At 51.1% G+C, this 22,031-nt stretch overlaps 1 protein-coding gene across 1 annotated transcript; it reads left to right on the plus strand.

Annotated features, from left to right (window-relative positions):
• The first annotated feature begins 15,409 nt into the window (after positions 1-15,409).
• Chac1 (ChaC glutathione specific gamma-glutamylcyclotransferase 1) lies at positions 15,410-18,903 on the plus strand. Its single transcript, XM_006979200.4, has 3 exons — positions 15,410-15,776; positions 16,385-16,420; positions 17,693-18,903. The coding sequence occupies exons 1-3, from the start codon at positions 15,546-15,548 to the stop codon at positions 18,092-18,094; spliced, it is 669 nt and encodes a 222-aa protein (XP_006979262.1). The 5' UTR covers positions 15,410-15,545; the 3' UTR covers positions 18,095-18,903.
• Positions 18,904-22,031: the final 3,128 nt, after the last annotated feature.

Here is a 22,031-nt window from a genome sequence, read left to right on the forward strand (position 1 = left end):
CTTATTCAAAAGGCTCTCTTATTAGATAATGAGTTAAGTCTCCTCTGAGTACTTCCTCCTATCCCAGCGACTGCTCTTTCCTCGGTACTCGTGAGGAGTTGATCTGGAATGGGCATGTGCAGAGGATTTGCCCTGGGTTTGTCTCTCTCGAAGCTGGACAGAGCTGGAAGGATGGATGAGGCCACAGGGACTGGGAGAATCAGCTTTCCTGAGTCGGCTTTGCCCAGGCTGAGATGCTAATCAGGGGGTTTCCAATCTACTCCATGCCCAGCTTCCTCTAAGGCTCAGGATAGTCCCTAGGGTGCCAATCCTCTCTCTGCAGCCACAAACATACCCCATGGTGAGCAACTCACAACTCATGAAAAACCAAAACTAAAACAACCACCCCAAGCGAGGGAAAAGCTGCTGAGATGCCCCCAGCCCTCAGCCTGTTCACAGTAAAGCAAAACAGACCCAACAGACGCCCTTCCTAATGGAAGGCAATTGCAGGAGGCAAACTTGGCCCCACCCCCAGCTCCGGCATGGCGACCCAGGATCTGGGTGCTTATTTGAGTGCCAGGAGCACGCACATGCTCCACGGCTTGGTCATCATTCTCTGTTGGCTCCAGTGCACACACGGGGTATCAAACAGGAAAACATTCAGGGAACCGTTCCCACAGCCTGAGCCCACAGCCGAGGGAAGAACAACACGACCTCACTCTTCCTGCCCAAAATGAAACAGGAAAGCGGCTCCTAGGCTCTTGGGGGCGGGGGAAACTGGGCTGGGACAGAAGGCGAGATGACGAGGCTCCCATGTGGGGGACAGGTAGGACACCCGCAAGTCTGCACGTCCACACCATCAGGCTGGGCTACATTGCCAGATGGTCAGAGAAGAGCCCTGGAGGGGTCCTGGCTGCTGGCTCAACCCATTAACCACCTCTGTTACCCTAGTCAGGGAGCTGAGAGCACCCGACAGGTCACCCCCCGCTTCCCGGCACAAGTGGGAGCCCATGCAAGGACTTGGTGCCCTATGCTTATGGGTGCTCCAACCTGCAGCCCACGCGAGGCCCTCCCCCTCGCAACTCAGAAGTGGGTTCCAGTTCTCACTTGGAGTGTAAACAAATTATAATCCTTCTCTCCTAGGATTTCCTGAAGGTCTCTCCTTGAGGGACCAGCCCCCTCCCCAGAGGTAAGGCTCTCTTGATCACTCAAGTGTCCAGGAGACTTGGCATTCAGACAAGACTAGATTATAGCTCTACACCCGCAGTCAAGGGCTCTCAGTAGCCTAGCAAATGCTCATCCTTGTTTGTGTATTTTTAAAGCGAATTCAGTTTAGAAGTTCCTCAGCAGCCTGGAGTTACTGTCCTGTCTAAAGAATTGGTCTGACCTCCCGGTGACCTTCGGCCCCGAGGACAGCTGCTTTTCCAGCGCTTGTTGGCTGGTGACCACCTGGAGATCCTTGTGCTCTGGGTTGGGAGGGGCCGCGAAGAAGGCAGCGGTGCTTTTATTGGCGGGCTCAGGCAAGGCCACAGTGGATCCCGTCCAGGGGCAGATGAGGGTACAAGGGTTCCGCTCAGGCTAGTGGAGGCCACAGGACTCAACCAACATGTACTGTGTTACACCCATGCCGGGGGGGTGGGGGGGCTACAGCGCCCTCCCTTAGCTCCCTCCTCGGCCTGTCTGTCTTGTCTCCCCGTGGGTCCGCACCATCTGCGGGCCCAGCCCTCCGCCCCGTGTGACCTGCCGCATTCCGGGAAGGAGATGGAAGTGATTCACTCAGGGAACTGTGACTGTCCCTTCCCAGGGAAGGGATGCTCCCGGGAGGTCCCAGTGGCCTTTCCCCAGGGGGGGCCGCGCCCACTGCCCCTCTCGCCCCAGGGTGTCCCCGGTCGGGTCGGACTGGGCAGAGAAAGAGTCAGGTGCGCCCGCCCGCCCGGGTCAGCCCTCCACCTGCCGCCACGGCCGGGCGCCCGGGAGCTCTGCGGCTCCCCGCCCTCTGCTCTTTGTTACAGCCCGACTTCCTGTTTGTGGTCACCGACCCGGGCTCACTTCCCGGGCCGGGAAGCCGCCGAAGGCCGCGAGTTTCTCGGAGACACTCCCACTGGGTCCCGCCTCCTGCCTCCTCCGGATCCGCCGCCCCCCGCCCGGGAACCCGCGCCGGGCGGTAGCCGCGGCCCGCGGGAGTCTCCAGCGGGCGGCACGGCGGGATGGCAGGGCGGCCACCGGACACCAGAGGGCGCTGCGCGGCCGCCCAGGCTGCGGTCCCGCTGGAGGGACTAAGCTGGGGACCAGTGCAGGAATCTTAAATCACTTTGCTCCTCTGCTCAGCAGAGGGTCCTGGTTCTGTACCGCTAAGCTGAGAGAGTGACTGGAAGGAGACCAGTGTGATGTTTTCCTCCACATATTGTCCTGGTGTTCAGAGGAGCAAGGCCCCTTCACCCGCTAAAGCCAACTCCGACACAACCCCACCCTCCTCCAGCCACCTCCTGCAGGCGCTCATTCTGACCTGAATGGAAGAGAGCAGTTAGAGCTAGCGACTAAAACTAAACTCTCTTCCAAAGCCATTCCTCATTGCCAAGTGATCTGGGACGTCCATTTCTTCAACACTCATTGAACCCCTGTATTATCATAGGCCAGACATTGATGGCAAAGCATAGTTGCTTATCTGAAGGGACTGATCCATCTGGAGAGGCTAACCAGTAAGGTTTGCTTGGTTTTTGGTTTGTTTGGTTTTTGGTTGTTGTTGGGTTTTGTTTTTTTTGGGGGGGGGGTGGCGGTTCAAGACAGAATTTCTCTGTTTAGTCTTTACTGTCTTGGAACTCACTCTGTAGACCAGGCTGGCCTCGAACTCAGAGATCCACCTGCCTCTGCCTCCCGAGTGCTAGGCTTAAAGGCGTGCATGCACCACCACCACCACCACCACCACCACCACCACCGCCGCCGCCGCCGCCGCCGCCGCCTGGCTTGTTTGTTTTGTTTTTTGAGGCAGGGATTTAGATTAGGCAGGCCTTGAACTCCTTCAGTAGCCAAGGATGATCTTGTCTTGGGGTCAGGAGAAAGGGGTAAACTCAGCTGAAGTCACTTGTAACCGTGAGCTACAGTGGTTGCAGTTACAAGCTGCTGTGACTCCAGGACTGTGTCCTCCAAAGGACAAGAAATGAAACCTGGGAACTCCAGAGCTGAACGCTTGGACCAACACCACTAATCATAGAGGAAGAAAAGCTGGCCACTAGGGCATCTTTAACCCCAGCAATTGGAACAAAGAGTGGGGCTGAGTTCTAGGCCAGGGTGGTCTACATAGCAATTCCAGGACAGCCTGGGCTACAGAGATCCTGTCTCAAACACTATCAACAACAATGAGAGAGAAAGAGAGAGAGACAGAGGGACCAAGACAGAGAGAATCCTGAGGGGTTTCAAGAGAGGACCCTGCTCAAGTGTCAAGGGCTATGTGCTTTTAAACAGTTCCAGAACCAAGAAGACAAGAGCAAATAATGGCCTATCTTCTGCTCCCGCACGAGATGCCCTATTTCTTTCCTGGCATTACAGCCACCATGAAATAGTAGAGTTATGGAACTGTCATCCCACGGATTGTCTTTGACTCACGAAGCACCTGCAGGCAGAGGGGCTTGGATCCATGGAGCATCTGGGATAGTGTCAGTGGGTTCAGGTGGTGGGTGCCCGGCCCTAACCGCCTGACTCACATTTTCCTGTCTCCACGGGTGACCCTAAGTGACTGTGGGAGGGGCTAGAGCAAAGATCAATCAGGCTACTTCACACTGAGGAGGGGTATTGAACATTGACAGCAATTAGGATCCCCATTAGGAGACCTGCCAATGGCCCGCGGTAGCAGTTAGGTAAAAGATCCGTCTCAGGTTGTATGGATGACATATGGGTTCCAACGGAGAATACACAAATAAGATCCATTGTAAGATAAACAAGCAAATACAACTCAAGATCAATAATACATTGTAGGTGATAGAAAGGGCCAGATCCAGTGCATTCTTTCTTCTAGGATCCGACCTTGCCAAGAACCTTGAGCCATGGTATTATCCATTAAAAAAACCTTTTCTTTTTTGTTTTGTCTTTGAGACAGGCTTTCTCTGTGTAGCCCCGGTTGTCCTGGAACTCTCTCTGTAGACCAGGCTGGCCTTGAACTTAGAGATCTGCCTGCCTCTGCTTCCCAAGTGCCAGGATTAAAGGCATGGGCCACTACTGCCCAGCCTAAAAAAAAACTTTATAATGTTATCTTTGGCTTTTGGGAGTTGTTTGTCCCCCCACCCAAGTCCATATTGTTTACTCAGAAGTGACAGGTCTCATGAATAACCTCTGTTAGTATTCTGACCCGCCCCTTGGGGCTGACCTGTGTGCTGACTAAAAGCTCATTGTAAGGAAAAACCCTCTTCTGCCTGCCTCTCTCTCTCTCTCTCTCTCTCTCTCTCTCTCTCTCTCTCTCTCTCTCCATTCCCAACAGTGTCCACACCTCTGCTTTCCCTCCCTTCCTTCCTGTCTCCCTCTTTCCTATTTTTCTCTTCATCTCTTTATTATAAGAAACTCTCTCCACGTGGATGCAGCGCCTGGGTGTGGGTGACTGCTCCACGAGCCGCCGCCGCCGCCGCCGCCGCCGCCGCCGCCACCACCACCACCACCACCACCACATCTGCCCGCCATGTTTCCCTGCATGCATGGGATACCCTGGCCCAGCCAGCTGGGGTCCCCCTCGCGATATATCATAACAACCTGCCTGAGCAGTGAGAAGTCCCAGGGTTTTGTTTGTTTTAATTTTATGTGTATGGGTGTCTTACCAGTGTGTGCCTGTGTACTATCCTATGGGCCTGGTGCTGGGAGAGGCCAGAAGAGGGTGTCAGGTCCCTGGGGACTGGAGTTACAGATGGTTGTGAACAGCAATGTGGGTGCTGGGAGACAAACTCATGTTCTCTGAAAACAAAGCCATTGCTCTTAACCACTGAGCCATCTCTCTAGCCCAGGCCTCTAGTTTTGAAGGACAATATCAGCCAACAAATAAAAGCTCTGTTGTTGAGTTTCGGCTACCTGGAGGCCCAAGGAAACTATAGGACTTGGGAAAGAGTGTGACTACCTGACTGGAACTCAAGTGTAGTGAAAGTATAAACCTGAACCTTGCAGATAGCTCCAACGGTCATGGGTGGATCCACAGAAGAGCTTGGGGAAGCAGTGGTTTGATCACGTGTAGGGTGGCATTTCATAGTAGAGAGCGCTTGTTTTAGGAAGGATCCTAAGCTAGAAAAGCCTTCTGATGGGGAAAAGTTTGAACCTTAAAGGCCCGTGTGTCAGGGAAGACATTTGCTATGCTGTTTCAACCCCACCGGAGAATGGACAGCATTGGGCAAAGACAGGAACCACACAAATAAAAACAGCCTGTCCCTCGTAAGCTAACTCCAGTGGCAGGGCCATATCTGAGTTCACATAAATACTTCTCTGGAAGATATCCCTGTCTGAATACTCCAGAGGGATCCCAGGGGCCCCGTGGGATAAAATCTGAAGGTCTGCCCTGGGAAATAATCATCTCCATAGAGAGGTTGATCTCAGGTTGACTGGTTAGGAGGTATTGAGCATTTAGATTCCTAGAGAAAAGCAGCAGGCATGTAGATGGGGTAGCAAGCCCAGAGCCCACATAAGCATTCAACACAGAGAGAGTTAGAAACAGTGCAGGTTACGCCCTCAAACCTTCCCCCAGTGACACATCTCTTCCAGCAAGGCCACAACTCTAAAACAGCACCACCAGCTGGGGACCAAGTATTCAAATGTCTGAGAGGAGACATGGTTTCACTATGTCACTCCAACTGGCCTGGAACTTGCCATGTAGACCAGGATGGCCCTAAACTCGTAGAGATCACCTGCCTCTGCCTCCCAAGTGCTGGCCTTATGTTGTTGTTGTTGCTTTTCATTTTTGTTTTTCTCTGTGTAGCCCTGGCTGTCCTGGAACTCACTCTGTAGACCAGGCTGGCTTTGACCTCATAGAGATCTTCCTGCCTCTGTCCTGGGATTAAAGATGTTCACCACCAGGACCAGCTGCCTTACTACTATTTTTAATGATGTAAATGCAGGCGTACCTTGTAGGGGTGTGTGCACATGAGCGCAAGGATCCACAGAGGCCAGAGGAGTATTGCTGTGGTGGTTTGAATGAGAATGGCCTCCAGGTCTGAATACTTGGTCCCTATTGGTGGAACTATTTGGGAAGGACCAGGAGGTGTGGCTTTGTTGGAGGAGGTGAGTCACTAGAGTTGGCTTTGAGGTTTCAAAGGACTCCATTCCCAGTGCTCTCTCGCTGCTTCCTACTTGTGGACCAGGAAGTGAGCTCTCAGGTTTTCCTGTCACTGTGCCCTTGTCATGGACTCTGATCCTCTGAAACCCCAAGGCCAATAACTGCTCTCCTTTGTAAGTTTCCGTGGCCATGGTGTTCTGACCACAGCAATAGAATAGAAGCTGGAGTAATCCCCTGGAGCTGGAGTTGCAGGCAGTTGTGAGCCTCTATGTGTGGCTACTTGGAACACAGCTCAGATCCTCTGCAAGAATAGCAAACACCGTTAACAACCAAGCCATCTCTCCAGCTTTAAAAGGTATTGCTGTTGGGGAATTAAAGAGGAATCGTAGATGGATTTTAGTAGGGCAAGTTGTTTGCCCTTCCAATTTGTCCCTTGATGACCCATACCCTCAGACTAATTTCCATTTCTATTACAAAAAGGATGAGTCTTCATCCTGAGGGCATAGGGACGGTGGTCCCCAAGTGAGGCCAATTTGTCCCAAAAGGGCCATAGGACTTCCGGGTTATTGGGGGGGCGGACTATTGGGAAGGCATGTGAGAAGAGGAAGTCTGCACTAGCTTCATTTCTGTTGCTGTGATGAAATAAACTGGCACAAAGCGACTCAGGAGAGGAAGAGTGGATTTGACTCAACCCTAACAGGTTACTGTCCACTGTTTGGGGAAGTCAATGCACCAGTCACATGACATCTACAGTCAGGAGCAGAGGAAGGTGAATGCTATGCTGCCTGCCTGCTTTCCAGCTAACTCCGTCTAGCTTTCTACCAGCAGGGCCTTCTGCCCAGAGAATGGTGCTACCCACAGTTGGCTGGGTTTCCCTTTATCAGTTAACAATCAAGACAATTCCCTAGTCAGGTGCCTTTCATTTCAGCCCTCGGGAGGCACAGCCAGGCAGATCTCTATGATTTCAAGGCCAGCCTGATCTACACAATGAGTTCTACGCCAGCCAAGAGTGAGGCCTACATAATGAGACCCTATATCAAAAAAAAAAAGAAAGAAAGAAAAGAAAAAAAAGAAAAGAAAGGAAGGAAGGAAGAAAGAAAGAAAGGAAGGAAGGAAGGAAGAAAGAAAGAAGAAAGAAAGAAAGAAAGAAAGAAAGAAAGAAAGAAAGAAAGAAAGAAAGAAAGAAAGAAAGGCAACCTTCTAGACATTCCCATAAACAACCTGATGAAGACAATTACTTAACTGAGCCTCTCTTCCCAGGTGATTCTTTTTTTTTTTTTTTTTTTTTTTTGCTTTTTCTTTTTCTTTCTTTGTTTGGTTTTTCAAGTCAGGGTTTCTCTGTGTAGCTTTGGTGCCTTTCCTGGATCTCACTCTGTAGACCAGGCTGGCCTCGAACTCACAGAGATCCGCCTGCCTCTGCCTCCCAAGAGCTGGGATTAAAGGCATGTGCCACCACTGGCCAGCTTTCCCAGGTGACTCTAAACCATACACATTGACATTTAAAACCAACGTGACGCCTCCCCAGCTATAACTGAGGGGAGGGTAAACAGAGCAAGCGCCTTTTCTGAGGCTTTCAGTACAGTTGCAGAGCAGCAGAAAATAAGAGCTGGGGTGGAGAGCTGGCTTGGGGGTGAAGAGCACCCGCTGCTCTTGGAGAGACCTGGGTTCAGTTCTCACAACCTCCACAGTGGCTCAAGACCATCTGTAACTCCAGTTCCAGGAGGTCTGATGGGCCGCTGCTGGCTCCTTGGGCACTACACACACACACACACACACACACGCACACGCACACGCACACGCACACGCACACGCACACGCACGCATGCACGCGCACGCACACGCAAACACACACACGCACACGCACATGCACCACACACACATGCACACACACACACACACACACGCACACGCACCACACACACACATACACACACAAACACACACACACAAACACACACACACCACACGCACACACACATGTGCGCGCGCACACACACACACGCACACAAACACACACATGCGCGCACGCACGCACACACCACACACGCACACACACACCACACACACACACACACACACACACGCGCACACGCACACGCAAACACACACACAAACACACACATGCGCGCGCGCACACACACACCACACACATACACACACACACACAAACACACGACACACATATATACAAGCAGGCAAAACACTCATACACATAAAATAAAAGTAAAGAATTTTTTTTTTGTTTTTTCAAGATAGGGTTTTTCTGTGTAGCCCTGGTTGTCATGGAACTAGCTTTGTAGACCAGGCTGGCCTCAAACTCAACAGAGATTCACCTGCTTTTGCCTCCCGAATGCGGAGAATAAAAGCGTGTGCCACTATGCCTGGCTATTTTGGGTTTTGTTTGGTTTTTGTTGTTGTTGTTGTTGTTTGTGTTTTTGGGTTTTTGTTGTTGTTCTTTTTTCAAGACAGGTTTTTTTTTTTCTGTGTAGTTTTGGTGCCTGTCCTGGATCTTGCTCTGTAGATCAGGCTAGCCTTGAACTCACAGAGATCTGCCTGGCTCTGCCTCCTGAGTGCTGGGACTAAAGGCGTGCAACACCACCGCCCGGCTTTGTTTTGTTTTTGAGACAGGGTCTCACTATGTATCTCTGATTGTCCTGGCACTCACTGTGTAGACCACGTTGGCTTTGAACTCACAGAGATCCACCTGCCTCTGAAAATCAAACCCTACAAAACAAAAAAAGAGTTCTGGGAACACAGCTTGGTGGTAGAGAATTTGCCTAGCATATATAAGCCCTTCTGGACCAATCTATAAATTGCTTGGCAAGAAAAGAGAATAAGGCGGCTAGAGTTCGCCTCCATTGAATCTAAGTATTTAGCCTGATCACATTTCTAAGGCACTCAATTCTTCAGAGCTGAGTCAGGTGGAGAGACAGACTGTGACTCTGCCCTGGGTACAATGGAAAGTGGTAAGTCTTAAATGGAAATAATTAGTCAGCCAGGCATCAGACAATGGCTAGAGAGCTTCAGCCCTTGGTAAAGCCACAAGGTGAATGCCATTCCTATTATTTCACATTGAAGGAGATTGATGACCAGTGACAACATGGTTAGGGTGGCCCAGCTGATGGCTGGTGGGAGTGGGACTCAAATCCGAACTTAGAGACCATGTCTGGGCAGGCCAGGCATCCTGCTGGAATTAGCAGTTTTAAAAGGTAACTTTATCCTTAAGCGTAATTGATGTATGCGAGTCTTTACGTCCCAAAGCAAATGCTTCCCCTGTCTCAGATAAACACACTTGTCAGCAACAGTTGTTGACTGAAGCGTGTGGAATGAGAAGAAAAGGATCACAAGGAAATGGGAAGTGGCTGCTTTCTTAAGGAGAACAATGAGGAAAGGTTAATTTGGGAAAGATCCAAAAGAGGAAGCCACCAGGTGCACATCATGTGCACGACACATGTGACTGCGAGGTGGAGGTGATGCTTGGGCCCATCACCTCTCCTGGGCTGGTGGCTCTGTGGGTATGACATCAGCAGCCCCTTCCTGGAAGTCTTGGAGCAGGAAAGCTATGGTGTTGTTTGCTTCTGGTGTCGAAGAAAGCAGGCCGCTAAGTGAGAGAGAAATACTGGCGAAGGGAACGAGGGCTGGGGGCCGGCGAAGACCGCAACAGGAGCTGTTTAAGAGCCCTGGACAGCCGGGCGGTGGTGGCGCACGCCTTTAATCCCAGCACTAGAGAGGCAGAGGCAGGCGGATCTCTGTGAGTTCGAGGCCGGCCTGGTCTACAGAGTGAGATCCAGGAAAGGCACAAAGCTACACAGAGAAACCCTGTCTCGAAAAACCAAAAAAAAAAAAAAAAAAAAAAAAAAAAAAAAAAAAGAGCCCTGGAAAACTTTCGTGTTTTTTTTTTTTTTTTTTTCCCCCGAGACAGGGTTTCTCTATGTAGTTTTGGAGCCTGTCCTGGAACTCACTCTGCAGACCAGGTTCCCCTCGAACTCACAGAGATCTGCATGGCTCTGCCTCCAGAGTGCTGGGATTAAAGGCGTGTGCCACTACTGCCCAGCATCCCTGACAACGTTTGTGGAGATTTCTATTTTGAGATTGCTGAACTTGTGTCCGGCAGTATGTGAGATATTACCCTGACCTTTTCAGGGTAAGAGTGTATCTTCTCACTGGGTGGCAGTGGCGCACACCTTTAGTTCCAGGACTCAGGAGGCAGAAGCAGGCGGATCTCTGTGAGTTCAAGACCAGCCTGGTCTACAGAGCAAGATCCAGGACAGTCAAGACTAAAGAAACTCTGTCTCAACAAAAGACAACTCCCACCCCCAAAAGAGTGCATATTCCCCCCCCCATTGTTCTCACTACTTTGTGGATGCCCTTAGGTATGCTACTACTATATTGACGCCACTGGGCCTTCAAAGAGGATTACATTTGGGGGCTCCTACCTTGATGGAAGGAGGCCTATCAAATGATTGTCGGTCAGCAAGGACGCTTGCAGCTAGGCTGTCTGTGTTTAGACCCAGAATCTGTAACTACAGCTGTGCCACTGTGAGCTGCCCGCCTGACTCACCCGTGGACTTCTCTGTGAAGTTATATTTACCTTCCAACAGAGGTATATGATTTTATTTACATATTTATTTATATATATTTATTATGGAACAAGATCTTACTATGTAGCCCTGGTTGGCCTGAAACTTACTATGTAGCCCAGGCTGGCCTTGACATTCTAGAGATCCACCTACAGATTCTCCTGGCAGATGCCTCCTAGGAGAAGTTTATCATTAGAATGGATGCAAACTGTCTGGCACGTGGGAAAATAACCAATAGATCCTTGTTTCTGGTATGTAACTGTGAGGTGCAGAGGGTGGGTGACAATGTGACCTAAGGGGTTGTAGGAGCATCGAGTGAGTGTATAACTCTGTGAGGATCAGATCAGGGACTGGTTTGGTTGGGTAGGAAAACATCTGAAAAAGAATATCATGGAAGTGTCCCCTAGGTAGTTCAGACAAATGTGCTTTTTTTAAATTTTTATTTATTTTTTCAAATGTGCTTTTTATATACTTAAACATCATAGTTGAGTTTCCATGCCAGTAAGTACAGGACACAGAATTGTTTCCAGTGGCTTCACAGATTTAATGGGCTTTATCAACGTTAAGTTATCATCTATGGCTGGATGTTTAAGTTTTTCTATGTGCTTATGCCTGTGTGTGTGTGCTCATTTCTGTTATGTGAATTGACCATAATTTACTTAAACATTCAACTACTTTTAGATAGCTACTTAGTGAGACTCTGTCTCAAAAAGAGAAAAGATGCCAGGCGGTGGTGGCGGCGGCGGCGGCGGCGGCGGCGGCGGCGCACGCCTTTAATGCCAGCACTGGGAGGCAGAGCCAGGGGGATCTCTGTGAGTTTGAGGCCAGCCTGGTCTACAGAGCAAGATTCAGGAAAGGCGCAAAGCTACACAGAGAAACCCTGTCTCGAAAAATGGGGGGAATAAAAGAAAAGAAAAAAAGTATAAAAAAAAAAAAAGAAAAAAATTGCACTTCAGGTTGGTGGTGTAGCTCAGTGGCTAGCATGCTTGCCTAGCATACACAAAACCCTGGGTTTCACCCCCAGAATTGCACAAATCAGAGTTGCTGACGCATGTCTGCAACCCAGCATTTAAGATGTAGAAGTAGGAAGAAGAGAAGCTCAAGGTCATCTTTAGCTACATAGCAAACTCAGGCCAGCTTGGGATACATGAGACTTTGTTACAACAGACAGACAAAAACAAACACAAATGACATTTCCAGCCGGGTGAGATGGATCAGTGCGTAAAAGCTTGCCACAATACCCGATGACCTGAACTGGACCTCTGGGACTCCTAAAAGTTGCCCTGTGACCTTCACACATGCTTGCGTGCATACACCTACTCATGTGCGTATACCTACTCACATACATACGAAATAAATAAAGAATGATCATTCCATTAAACTTTCTCAACTGCAACACCCACACTTCAACACTCATATGTGATGTTCCCACCAACTATTGAGGTATTCTTTTACTTATTTATTTGTTGCAAAAAGGATCTCATATTGTAGCCCAGGCTTGCTTGGAACTCACTATGTAGCCAAGCCTACCCTTAAATTTGTAGCAGGCCTCTAGCCTCAGCTTCCATAGTGCTGGAACCACAGGGGTTCCGGTCATCAGCCACCACACCCCGTTTATTGTTGTTTTTACTAGTTTAACTATTCCTCATGTGACTGTCCATATCCTGCATTTTTGGTTTACTATGTAGCCATTGGCATTTTTACTAGACTGTCTTCATAATAGATACTGATTTTAAATGAAGTCAACATAGTCTTGTTGTTTTGGGAAAGAATCTCATTATGTAGCCCAGGCTGACCTTGAATTCATAATCCTCCGGTCTCGGCTTCCCATGTGCTGGGATTACAGGTGTGAACCCCCTTGGCAGAAATAGACTTCTTGGAAAAAAGTTTTATCTTGGCAGACCTTTAATCCCAGCACTTGGGAGGCAAAGCCAGGTGGATCTCTGTGAGTTTGAGGCCAGCCTGGTCTACAGAGCGAAATCCAGGACAGCTCCAAAGCTACACAGAGAAACCCTGTCTGGAAAAAAAAAAAAGTTTTATACTTCTTTTTAAAATCTCAACCAGAATAAATATATAAAAAAAGAAAGTTTAAATTTGCTGCCATGTTGCCGGGGCCATGTAAGGACTCAGAGGTTGTCACTTTGAACATTTTAATGAGCTGTTCCAGATTCCTCCTTGCTAATAAGCATACATAGACTGCTTCTCTCCACAGGGCAGAGAATGGAACCCAGGGCTTCACACATGCTAGGCAAGCACTCTATCAGTTTCACCTCAGACTTTTTTAAGTTGAAAAAATTATATTAGGTTATTTTACAACCGGCCTTTTCATGTAATTATATATCAGCTACTGTTTCAATGCCAGTAAACACAGCAATACAGAATCGTGTCTAAAGCTTCACAGATGGAGTTGGGTGTACCAGCTTTGCTACCATGTATGTCTGGACACTTGTTCTCTCTGTGTGTCTTTGTTCACTTCTCTATCACGTGGACTGACCACAATTTACTTAAATATTTAACTATTTTTAAGTATTTAAGGGTTTCTTCCTTTGCTTTTTGCTACCACAAATACCATTAAAATTTCAGGCACATGGCTTTTTTCATATTGTGAGGAATTCCCTGGAGTAGAAAGAGTGAGTCGCAGGGTCGTTTGTACAGACTCAGGTAGTTCCAGGAGTTCGTCAGTTTCCCATCTCCCAGCGGAGGTAGTGAGGGAAGAGACTCTTAGAGGCTATTTTCTGTAAGGCAGCAGCAGCAGCAGAGGGGGTACTCAGAGGAACTAACGCAGAGGATAGAAAAGGAAGGGAAGAGAAACACAGAGGGGCAGCAAAGAGTGAAATTACCAGATAGCACCATTTTTTAAAAACAATTTTCCATTCAGAAAAGTAATGTGTGATCCTCATAAGGTAACCCAGACCCGGGGCAGGCATGTATCAAAGGCATAGAAGCACATGAGTGTGAGGACCCATGTTCTTTTTTTTTTTTTTTTTTTTTTTGGCTTTTCGAGTCAGGGTTTCTCTGTGTAGTTTTGGTACCTGTCCTGGAACTCGCTCTGTAGACCAGGCTGGCCTTGAACGCACAGAGATCCTCCTGCCTCTGCTTCCTGAGTGCTGGGATTAAAGGCGTGCGCCACCACTGCCCAGTGAGGATCCACGTTCTATTCCCACCACTACGAAAGCAAACAAAATTTCCTCCAACTTTTAGGAATATCTGCACTCCATTCATCCATACATTTATTCTTTTAGTCTTGCTTTGTAGCCCATGCTGACCCGAATCTCCAGGTCTCTGTCCTCAGCCTCCTGAATGCTGGGATTGATGCTTAGACTCTTTGGGGATGAATCTATCAGGTTTAATTCACTTTTGAGTTTCCACTGCCTGGGAGCTCACTGAAATTCTTCTAATTGGAAGGTCGTCTGCTCTGTTTCCCTTTCCTATTGAGAGATGCCCCGAGGTGCAGCCTCTTACCGCTGCTTAGGAAGTCAAACTCTTCATCTCCCCTCCAGCCTACAGTTTAGGGTGGCAGTGGCCCCGCCAGGTGGAGCAAGGGCACGCTGCTGGGGAGAGTTGCCTGCGGTGACTCCTGCAGGGTTCGGGACACAGAGAACCTGCCAGGGAGACAGCTGGTGCCCGGTGCCCACCTTGGTGCCAGGGCCCATACACACTGCCGGGCAAGGCGAGAGGAGAAAGGCTGCAGCCGCCCTCAATCCTCGGTGTTCTCTTTAATCAACATCCCCCCAAACCTCGGTGTCTACACAGATCAACCACTGCTGAAAATCCCAAGCCCAGGAAAATGAAACCCATAGCCTTGGGATAAAACTGGCCTGGCATTCTTTTCTTAGGAGCTGGCGGCCATCCTCGAAGTGACTGCTCTGCCCACTGCTGTTCAGTTTTGGCTTCTCTTCAAACCCGCCTGAACTCAGGGTCCTACATTTGGCCCGGGGCGTAGCCCTCACGTGAGGCCTTCGAGCTTGCACCACCCAGTCTGACTCAACTGCAGCCTTGGCAAAACCCCCTACAGCCCGGTGACTCAGTTTCTCCAACTGCTCACATGGACAACAGCATGAGGCACCAGAGTGGAATGCGGAGGGTGCCAGGGACAGCTTCTCTGCAGGGCGTGCTTTCTTTCAGGCGAGGGCCCAGAGGCTAGAGTTTTGCCTCCCAGAGCATTTTTTCTGACCGTGCCCTGCGCTAGCCACCGCTTTGGGTGGCACTTCTGCAAAGTGCACTGGCTGGACTGCGGGGGAGACACCTCCCGGGTCATCGAGGGCCTCCCGGGGGGACGGCGGGTGCCCGCGGCGGTTCCAGGCCCGTTCCCAGTACCCGCAGCCTGACGCAATCCGACGCGCCCTTGCTGCATGCCGGTGCTGGGGAAACCTTCGCTGCGGTTGCATCACTCCAGCCAGGTCTGCCACGGAGGAGGAGCTGAACCAATCAGCACGCTCGTTGGGCCGGGCTCGTTGGGGGGGCGGGCTACTCCGATACCCACTTGGAGGGCGGCGCGGTTAATCGAGAAGCAAAATCCAAAGGTGATTGGCCAAAAGGAGATTTGCTCCGCCCCAATCACCGAGACAGCTGGAGGCAGCTGGAGGGCCCTCCCGGCCGGAGGGTTTAAAGAGCGCCACTGAGGGTACCACTCAGCTGGAGCGACCGATCGGTGCCAGGCCAGGTGTACGCGTCCGTCGGTCTTTCCGTGCCGTGCCGGAGACCAGCCCCGGAGGCCGCCTGGGCCCGTCCCTGCGCCCGGCACCATGAAGCAGGAGTCCGCAGCCCAGAGCAGCCCACCTCCCTCACTGTCCCCTGCACCATCCGCGCAGCCCTCCTGGGAGGATGGCGACCCCCAAGCCCTGTGGATTTTCGGGTACGGCTCCCTAGTATGGAAGCCGGACTTTGCCTACAGCGACAGCCGTGTGGGCTTTGTACGGGGCTATAGCCGCCGGTTCTGGCAGGGAGACACTTTCCACAGGGGCAACGACAAGATGGTGAGCATCCTACTGTGCCCAGGGGAGTGAGGTGGGGTGGGCAGCAGAGTGGGCGCCCATGTCCTGAAATGTCAGGGACTTTGGGCTAACTGAAGGAAATGTGTAAACTTGGCTGGTGGTTGAAATTGGTGTGCCTGGGGTTCAGGTTGGCGTTTGCACCTGTGGATTCTTGCGTTGATTACCAGCCTGGGCCACCCGCTGTTTGTCTGTTCCGCGTCTGCCCATCACTCTCTGTCCATGTCGCTGGATGAATGGCACTTTCCGAGGTTTGGGGCTTGGGTCGGCACTTTTGGTTGTTGACAGATATGCTTGTTTCTTCCTCTTCCTCCTCTTCCTCTTCCTCCTCCTATTTGTCTACTTCTTGCTATGTGGCCTCAAACTTATGGCAACCCCTTCCCTCTCAAGGCTCTGGAGCGCTGGAATCACAGGCTCAAATCACAACAGGATTAAAGCTCAGGGTGTGTGTGTGTGTGTGTGTGTGTGTGTGTTTTGCTGGAGATTGGACCTAAGGCCTTGTGCCTGGTCAGCAAACACTAAGGTACATCCATAGCCCTTTTGGAAGTGCTAATAGCTAATTTGTCTTTTTTCAACACCTTGCTTCCCTCTAGCCTGGCCGAGTGGTGACTCTCCTTGAAGATCGTGAGGTAAGTGCACAGTCAAGAGAGGAGTCCTGGGATGCAATATGTAAGGGTGCAGAGGGTCACTCGTGGGTGAGTGGAAGTGTAGCCTAACTCAGTGCTTCTTGGAGAACCATCTGAGCAGCTTATTGAGATGCAGGTCCCTGCTGGGGGTGGGGAGGCGTGGGAGTGGGTGGGTGGTGGTGGTCGTGACACACTCTTTAAATCCCAACACTCAGGAGGCAGAGGCAGGTGGATCTCTGTGAGTTCGAGGCCAGCCTGGGCTACCAAGCAATTCCCAGGAAAGGCGCAAAGCTACACAGAGAAACCCTGTCTCGGAAAAAAAAAGAAAGGTGAAATAGGGAGTTGGAGAGATGGCTCAGCGGTTAAGAGCACTGGCTGCTCTTCCAGAGGACCTGAGTTCAATTCCCAGGTGGTTCACAACCATCTATAGTGGGATCTGATGCCTTCCTCTGGCATAAAGTTGTACATGTAGATAGAGCACTCATACACATAAAATAAATAAATAAATCTTAAAAAAAGAAAGGTGAAATAGTCAGGCACAGTGGCTCTTGCCTTTAATCCAAGCACCCAGGAAGTAGAGGCAGGTGGATATCTGTGAGTTCAAATTTATTCTTGGCTGTATAGTGAGTACAAGGCCAGCCTGTACTATATGAGACTTTGTCTCAAAAAAAAAAAAATTAAGGGAGGGCTATTGCTTCTGGGTACCTCAGCAGCCAGCCAACCTATTTATTTATTTATTTATTTATTTATTTATTTATTTATTTAAATTTCATGGAGAAATGGCTCAGTAGTTAGAAACACTTCCTGCTTTTCCAAAGAGCCTGGATTTGGTTCCCAGCGCCTACACAGTGGCTCACAACCTGTGACTCCAATTCCAGGGAATCTGACTCTTCTGGCCTCCGAGGTTAGCAGGTCACCAGGTACACATGGCTCACCAACATACATGCAGGCAAAATACCCATACACATAAATGTTAAAAATTACATTTATTTCCGTGTGTGCTCCTGTGCACACGCTTAGGTCACATGTGGAGTCAAGAGGACATGTGGAAGTAAATTCTTTCCTTCCACCATGTATGTCCCAGGGATTGAATGTAGATTGTCGGGTCATCAGACATGGTAGCAAGTACCCTTACCCCTTGAACCCCCCACCCCCACCCCGTATGCTCCTTCATAGAGCACAGTTGTGGGGTACATCTAGGGTAACATTCTAGAGTGAAGGAGGGACCAGCAACGGGCGATGTGACTGACTGGAGGTGTCTCTGTTTTCTCCTAGGGCTGCACTTGGGGCGTGGCGTACCAGGTTCGAGGGGAGCAGGTGAATGAGGCCCTGAAGTATCTGAATGTGAGAGAAGCAGTCCTCGGAGGCTATGACACTAAGGAAGTCACCTTCTATCCTCAGGATGCCCCTGACCAACCCCTCACAGCACTGGCCTATGTGGCCACCCCACAGAACCCTGGCTACCTGGGCCCTGCTCCAGAGGAGGCCATTGCCACACAGATCCTTGCCTGCCGGGGCTTCTCTGGCCACAACCTGGAGTACTTACTGCGTTTGGCAGACTTCATGCAGCTCTGTGGGCCTCAGGCCCAGGACGAGCACCTGGAAGCCATTGTGGACGCTGTAGGAACAATGCTGCCCTGCTCTTACCTCACCGAGCAGGCTCTGGCACTGGTTTGAGAAGCCGAGCCCCCCTGCAGGGAGTGTCCGTGAGGACGCTGATGAACAGCAACATGTAGTACTTGAGACAGACTTGCTGGAGCTCGAGAAACTTGAGAAGGCACGGTGGGCCATTGGGGACTTTTTGTCTTATGCCCCTGCCTGCCTGTCTGCTAGCCTCCCCCTCTCTTGATGGACGCTGACTTACTACTTGAAAATATTTATTGCACCATGTTGGTGTGGTGGGCGGGGCAGGTGGGGGACCTGCCCTGGACACGGGCCCTGCTGTGCGGTGGCTCTGCCCTCGTCCTCTGGTGCCTGACCAGAATCCCCCCATTGCTGCTGCTAATTCCGTACCACCCAGGCCTCCACACCCTCCAGGGACCCTCCAAGAGCCTTGATCCTCTGTCTGTCCAGACTAACTCTCCCCAGCCCTGGAAATATCATCTGCCCATGTTCCCAGCCTGCTGGGTGAAGGGCAGCAGAGAGTGAGGAGCGGTAGCCCTTCAAGGACCAAGGTCCAGTATCCCTCTTCACCCCCTGGGGCCCAGGGCAGCACTGGAACGTATGTACGCACACAGCTGCTGGGACTCGGTCTCGTTCCCCTTTTCAGTTTCATTTCCCTATCCTTCTGTCTGTCCTCATGTCTGTCTGGATCACCCCTGTAGACTTACCTGTCGCGCTCTATTCCTGGGAAACATCACTACAGGTCCCTTGTCAGTCTGTCCCACATTATTATCCATAAACAATCTTTAATTACCTTTGCCAGAATATGTTTTGTCTTTGTATGGGGCTTGGGTAAGTGAGCAATAAACCTTGGAAGGCTCCCAGGGAGGGAAACCGTTCGCTCACTCTCTGCTTTTCCCAGCACCTAGGCGGGGAGGGCGGGTTCCACTGTTTTCAGCACTTTGTGTATACAGTTAATGCCCAGAGCTCCACCTGCAAGCCTCTGCGCAGCCAGCTCGCCTCTGAGCAGCCAGCTCGCCTCTGCCTTGCAAGCTCGCCTCTGCCCTGGGACCGGGTGCTTCGTCCTCTCCAGCTGTCCCAAGGAGGCTGGTTTGCTTGGAGCTCACACTAGACTTCCCTCCATCTTTAGGGCCAGCCACTGTCTCTTTCTGGAAGCCAGTTCTCATCATGGCTTCTTATTGAAGGGGCACTTGGGTAGGGTATGATGATGATGGCAGCTTCTTAGGCAATGCCTAGAGGAAGGTCCCGTGGCCCGGAACCGATGTTCCTTTCCTCCCAGAGTTTCCTGGGGAATGCAGTGTTGGCTGGCCCTTCTGACCTGACCTGTTAGAACTTACCCACAATGGTCCTTTTCACACTCCTTGTTTACCCTCTGCATGTCCCTAGATGTTCCTTCTCGTACGCTGGCTCCCGGGAACGGGTTGCAGCTCCCAGATCTTAGCCAGGCCAGGAGTTTCTCCATAGGAAGTGAGTGTCCCCCTAGAGCCTCTCCTAGCTGATTGGCCTTAGCAGCAAGAGAGTCTGAGTTCAACCTAGCCGCCTCCCCTCACCGCTCAGTGCCAGGGAGGGAAGTGCTCAGCCCACTAAACACTAGCCTGCCCCCATCCCCACCGGGTTTCTCTGTGTACTTCCAGTTGTCCTGGAACTCAGCACACAGAGATCCATCTACCTCTGCCTCCCAGGTGCTGGCATTAAAGGCATGCACCACCACCACCACCACCCGGCTCTGAGCTGTGTCTGTCTATGAGTGGTGAATGGGACAAGTTGGGTGGTATGTGTTGCTGTTTTTGTGGCCAGTACCTTCATTGGTCTGGGTGTCCCCAGCAGGGTCAACTCTGACCAGCTGGGCAGGCAGTGTGCCTGGGAAGAAAGCCATACTGCGCTGTGTGCCTATGTTTTGACGGCCTCGTGTCTTGGCCATTGATGGGAAAAGTGTGGCCTGTAGCCAGGCTCTTCTGGGAACCTGGTCAGGGCAACAGCAGGAGGCAGTTGGTGTCGGGGAGCTGTTGGCATCCATGCTCTGGGCCCCTGGGGCAAAGCAGGACCCAGCCCTGCCTTCTCTGGATTGGAAGGCATCGAGAAGGGGTGTGTGACAGCACACGTGGACCGCCATTCTTTCCCTTCTTGTTTGGTGGGGGTACTGGAGAGTGACCGTAGGCCCTTATACATACTAGACAAGTGCTCTACCGCTGAACCACATCCTCAGGCCCCTTTATCTTTTGCTTTGAAACAGGATCTTTTTGTTTGTTTTTGTTTTGTTTTTCGAGACAGGGTTTCTCTGTGTAGCTTTGGGGCCTGTCCTGGATCTTGCTCTGTAGACCAGGCTGGTCTCGAACTCACAGAGATCCACCTGCCTCTGCCTTGAAACAGGATCTTAGTGAGCTGTCCAAGCTGGTCTTGAACTCCCTCTGTAGTCCAGGCAGGCCTTGAACTTGCAATCCCCCTGCCTCAGACTCCAGAGTGATGGAGATGGCAGCCTACTAATTACTACACTCATGTTTGTGCTACAATTCTTCAGCCAGGTGTCAAGTTCTAGACATGTTGGGGATGCAGCAGAAGGGGGTCCCCCTCAGGGATTTGGAGTCTAGAGCTGGCGGTGACAATTCTGCAGGAAACTAGGGGGCCTCCTAGATAGGTCCCCCGACTCGTCAGTGGACAGCCAGGGAAGCCTGGCTGGGTGAAGGAGCTCCCGAAGGGACCTCTGGGGATAGCGATTCAGGGAACACTGTGTGCCTGAGGGGGAGACAAGGTCAGCTGGGCTAGCACACAGAGGGAACATGGGGCCAGACAGGTGGCAGCCCAGAGGCTGGCCAGCAAGGTGAATTGTGCCAGGCTGTGGCCGCGCATTCCTCCTGAGTCAGCGGAGGGCCCTGGCAGAGTGTGAGCAGGAAAGGGGCGGGCATAAGAAGAAACACTGACCGGCCGGGCACACCGCAGGGAGAGCTGCGGGCTGGAGGTGACGGTGGTATGAGGCAGGGCGACCAGGTGGACATAAGTGGATCTGAGAGCAGTTTAGGGGTGAGACCAAGGGGGTTGGGTGCGAGGTTAGAGGGAGCAGAGAAAAAGACTGAAGACAAAAAGAGAAAGCAGCTTAAATGCAGACTCCATTTCTCCTCAAACTCTCCTCCCTCCACCGAGGAGCCTCGGGGCCTTAACGTGAGGAAGCTCAGGAATGGCCCGTTGGTGAGGGTGCACAGGGGAGGGCCCTGGAGTCGGGGCAAGGAGACATCTCAGAAAACCTGCCTGCTGCAGGGAGAGAAGCAGACAGTAACTGAGGGTGCGGGAGGCGTCTGAGCCTCAGGCCCCTTTATGAACAGAACTGTGTTGAGCACCGCAAGAGCGGTTATGGAGCCGGGCGGTGGTGACGCATGCCTTTAATCCCAGCACTTGGAAGGCAGAGGCAGGCGGATCTCTGTGAGTTTGAGGCCAGCTTGGTGTAGCTTTGCACCTTTCCTGGAACTCACTCTGTAGACCAGGCTGGCCTCAAACTCACAGAGATCTACCTGCCTCTGTCTCCCAAGTGCTGGGATTAACGGCCTGCGGCGGCAGTAGTACCGCCGCCACCACCACCCGGCAGTGTTTTATCATTTTCTTTTCTTTCTTTCTTTATTTTTTATTTTTATTTATTTAATGCCAAATGCTGTTTATTAAAGGAGGGAAGAGGTCTTAAATACAGGCTTACAGCCCAATGGGAGAACCCCAGAGGGCAGAAGTTCACTACTGATGTTTTACAATCTTGCATCTAAGCTGTTAATGCCCATTATGCAGGATACACAGACAAGAAACTTCCCTTAAGCATTCAGGAGGGTGGAACCTGGCAGGGAATTAGCATAGGGAGGATATCAAGATCAAGGTCAGCAAGCAAGGCAACAGTTACCCAAAACAGGGGCCAGGACCCTACAGGTCCCCCTTTTACTAAAAAACGAGCTTCTGACTTGGGTTGCATGGGACGTCAGCAGGTCACCTTACCTGTCATGGAGACGCCTACCCA

The sequence above is a fragment of the Peromyscus maniculatus genome, chromosome 4, assembly GCF_049852395.1.
Source record: "Peromyscus maniculatus bairdii isolate BWxNUB_F1_BW_parent chromosome 4, HU_Pman_BW_mat_3.1, whole genome shotgun sequence".
Lineage (NCBI taxonomy): Eukaryota > Metazoa > Chordata > Mammalia > Rodentia > Cricetidae > Peromyscus > Peromyscus maniculatus.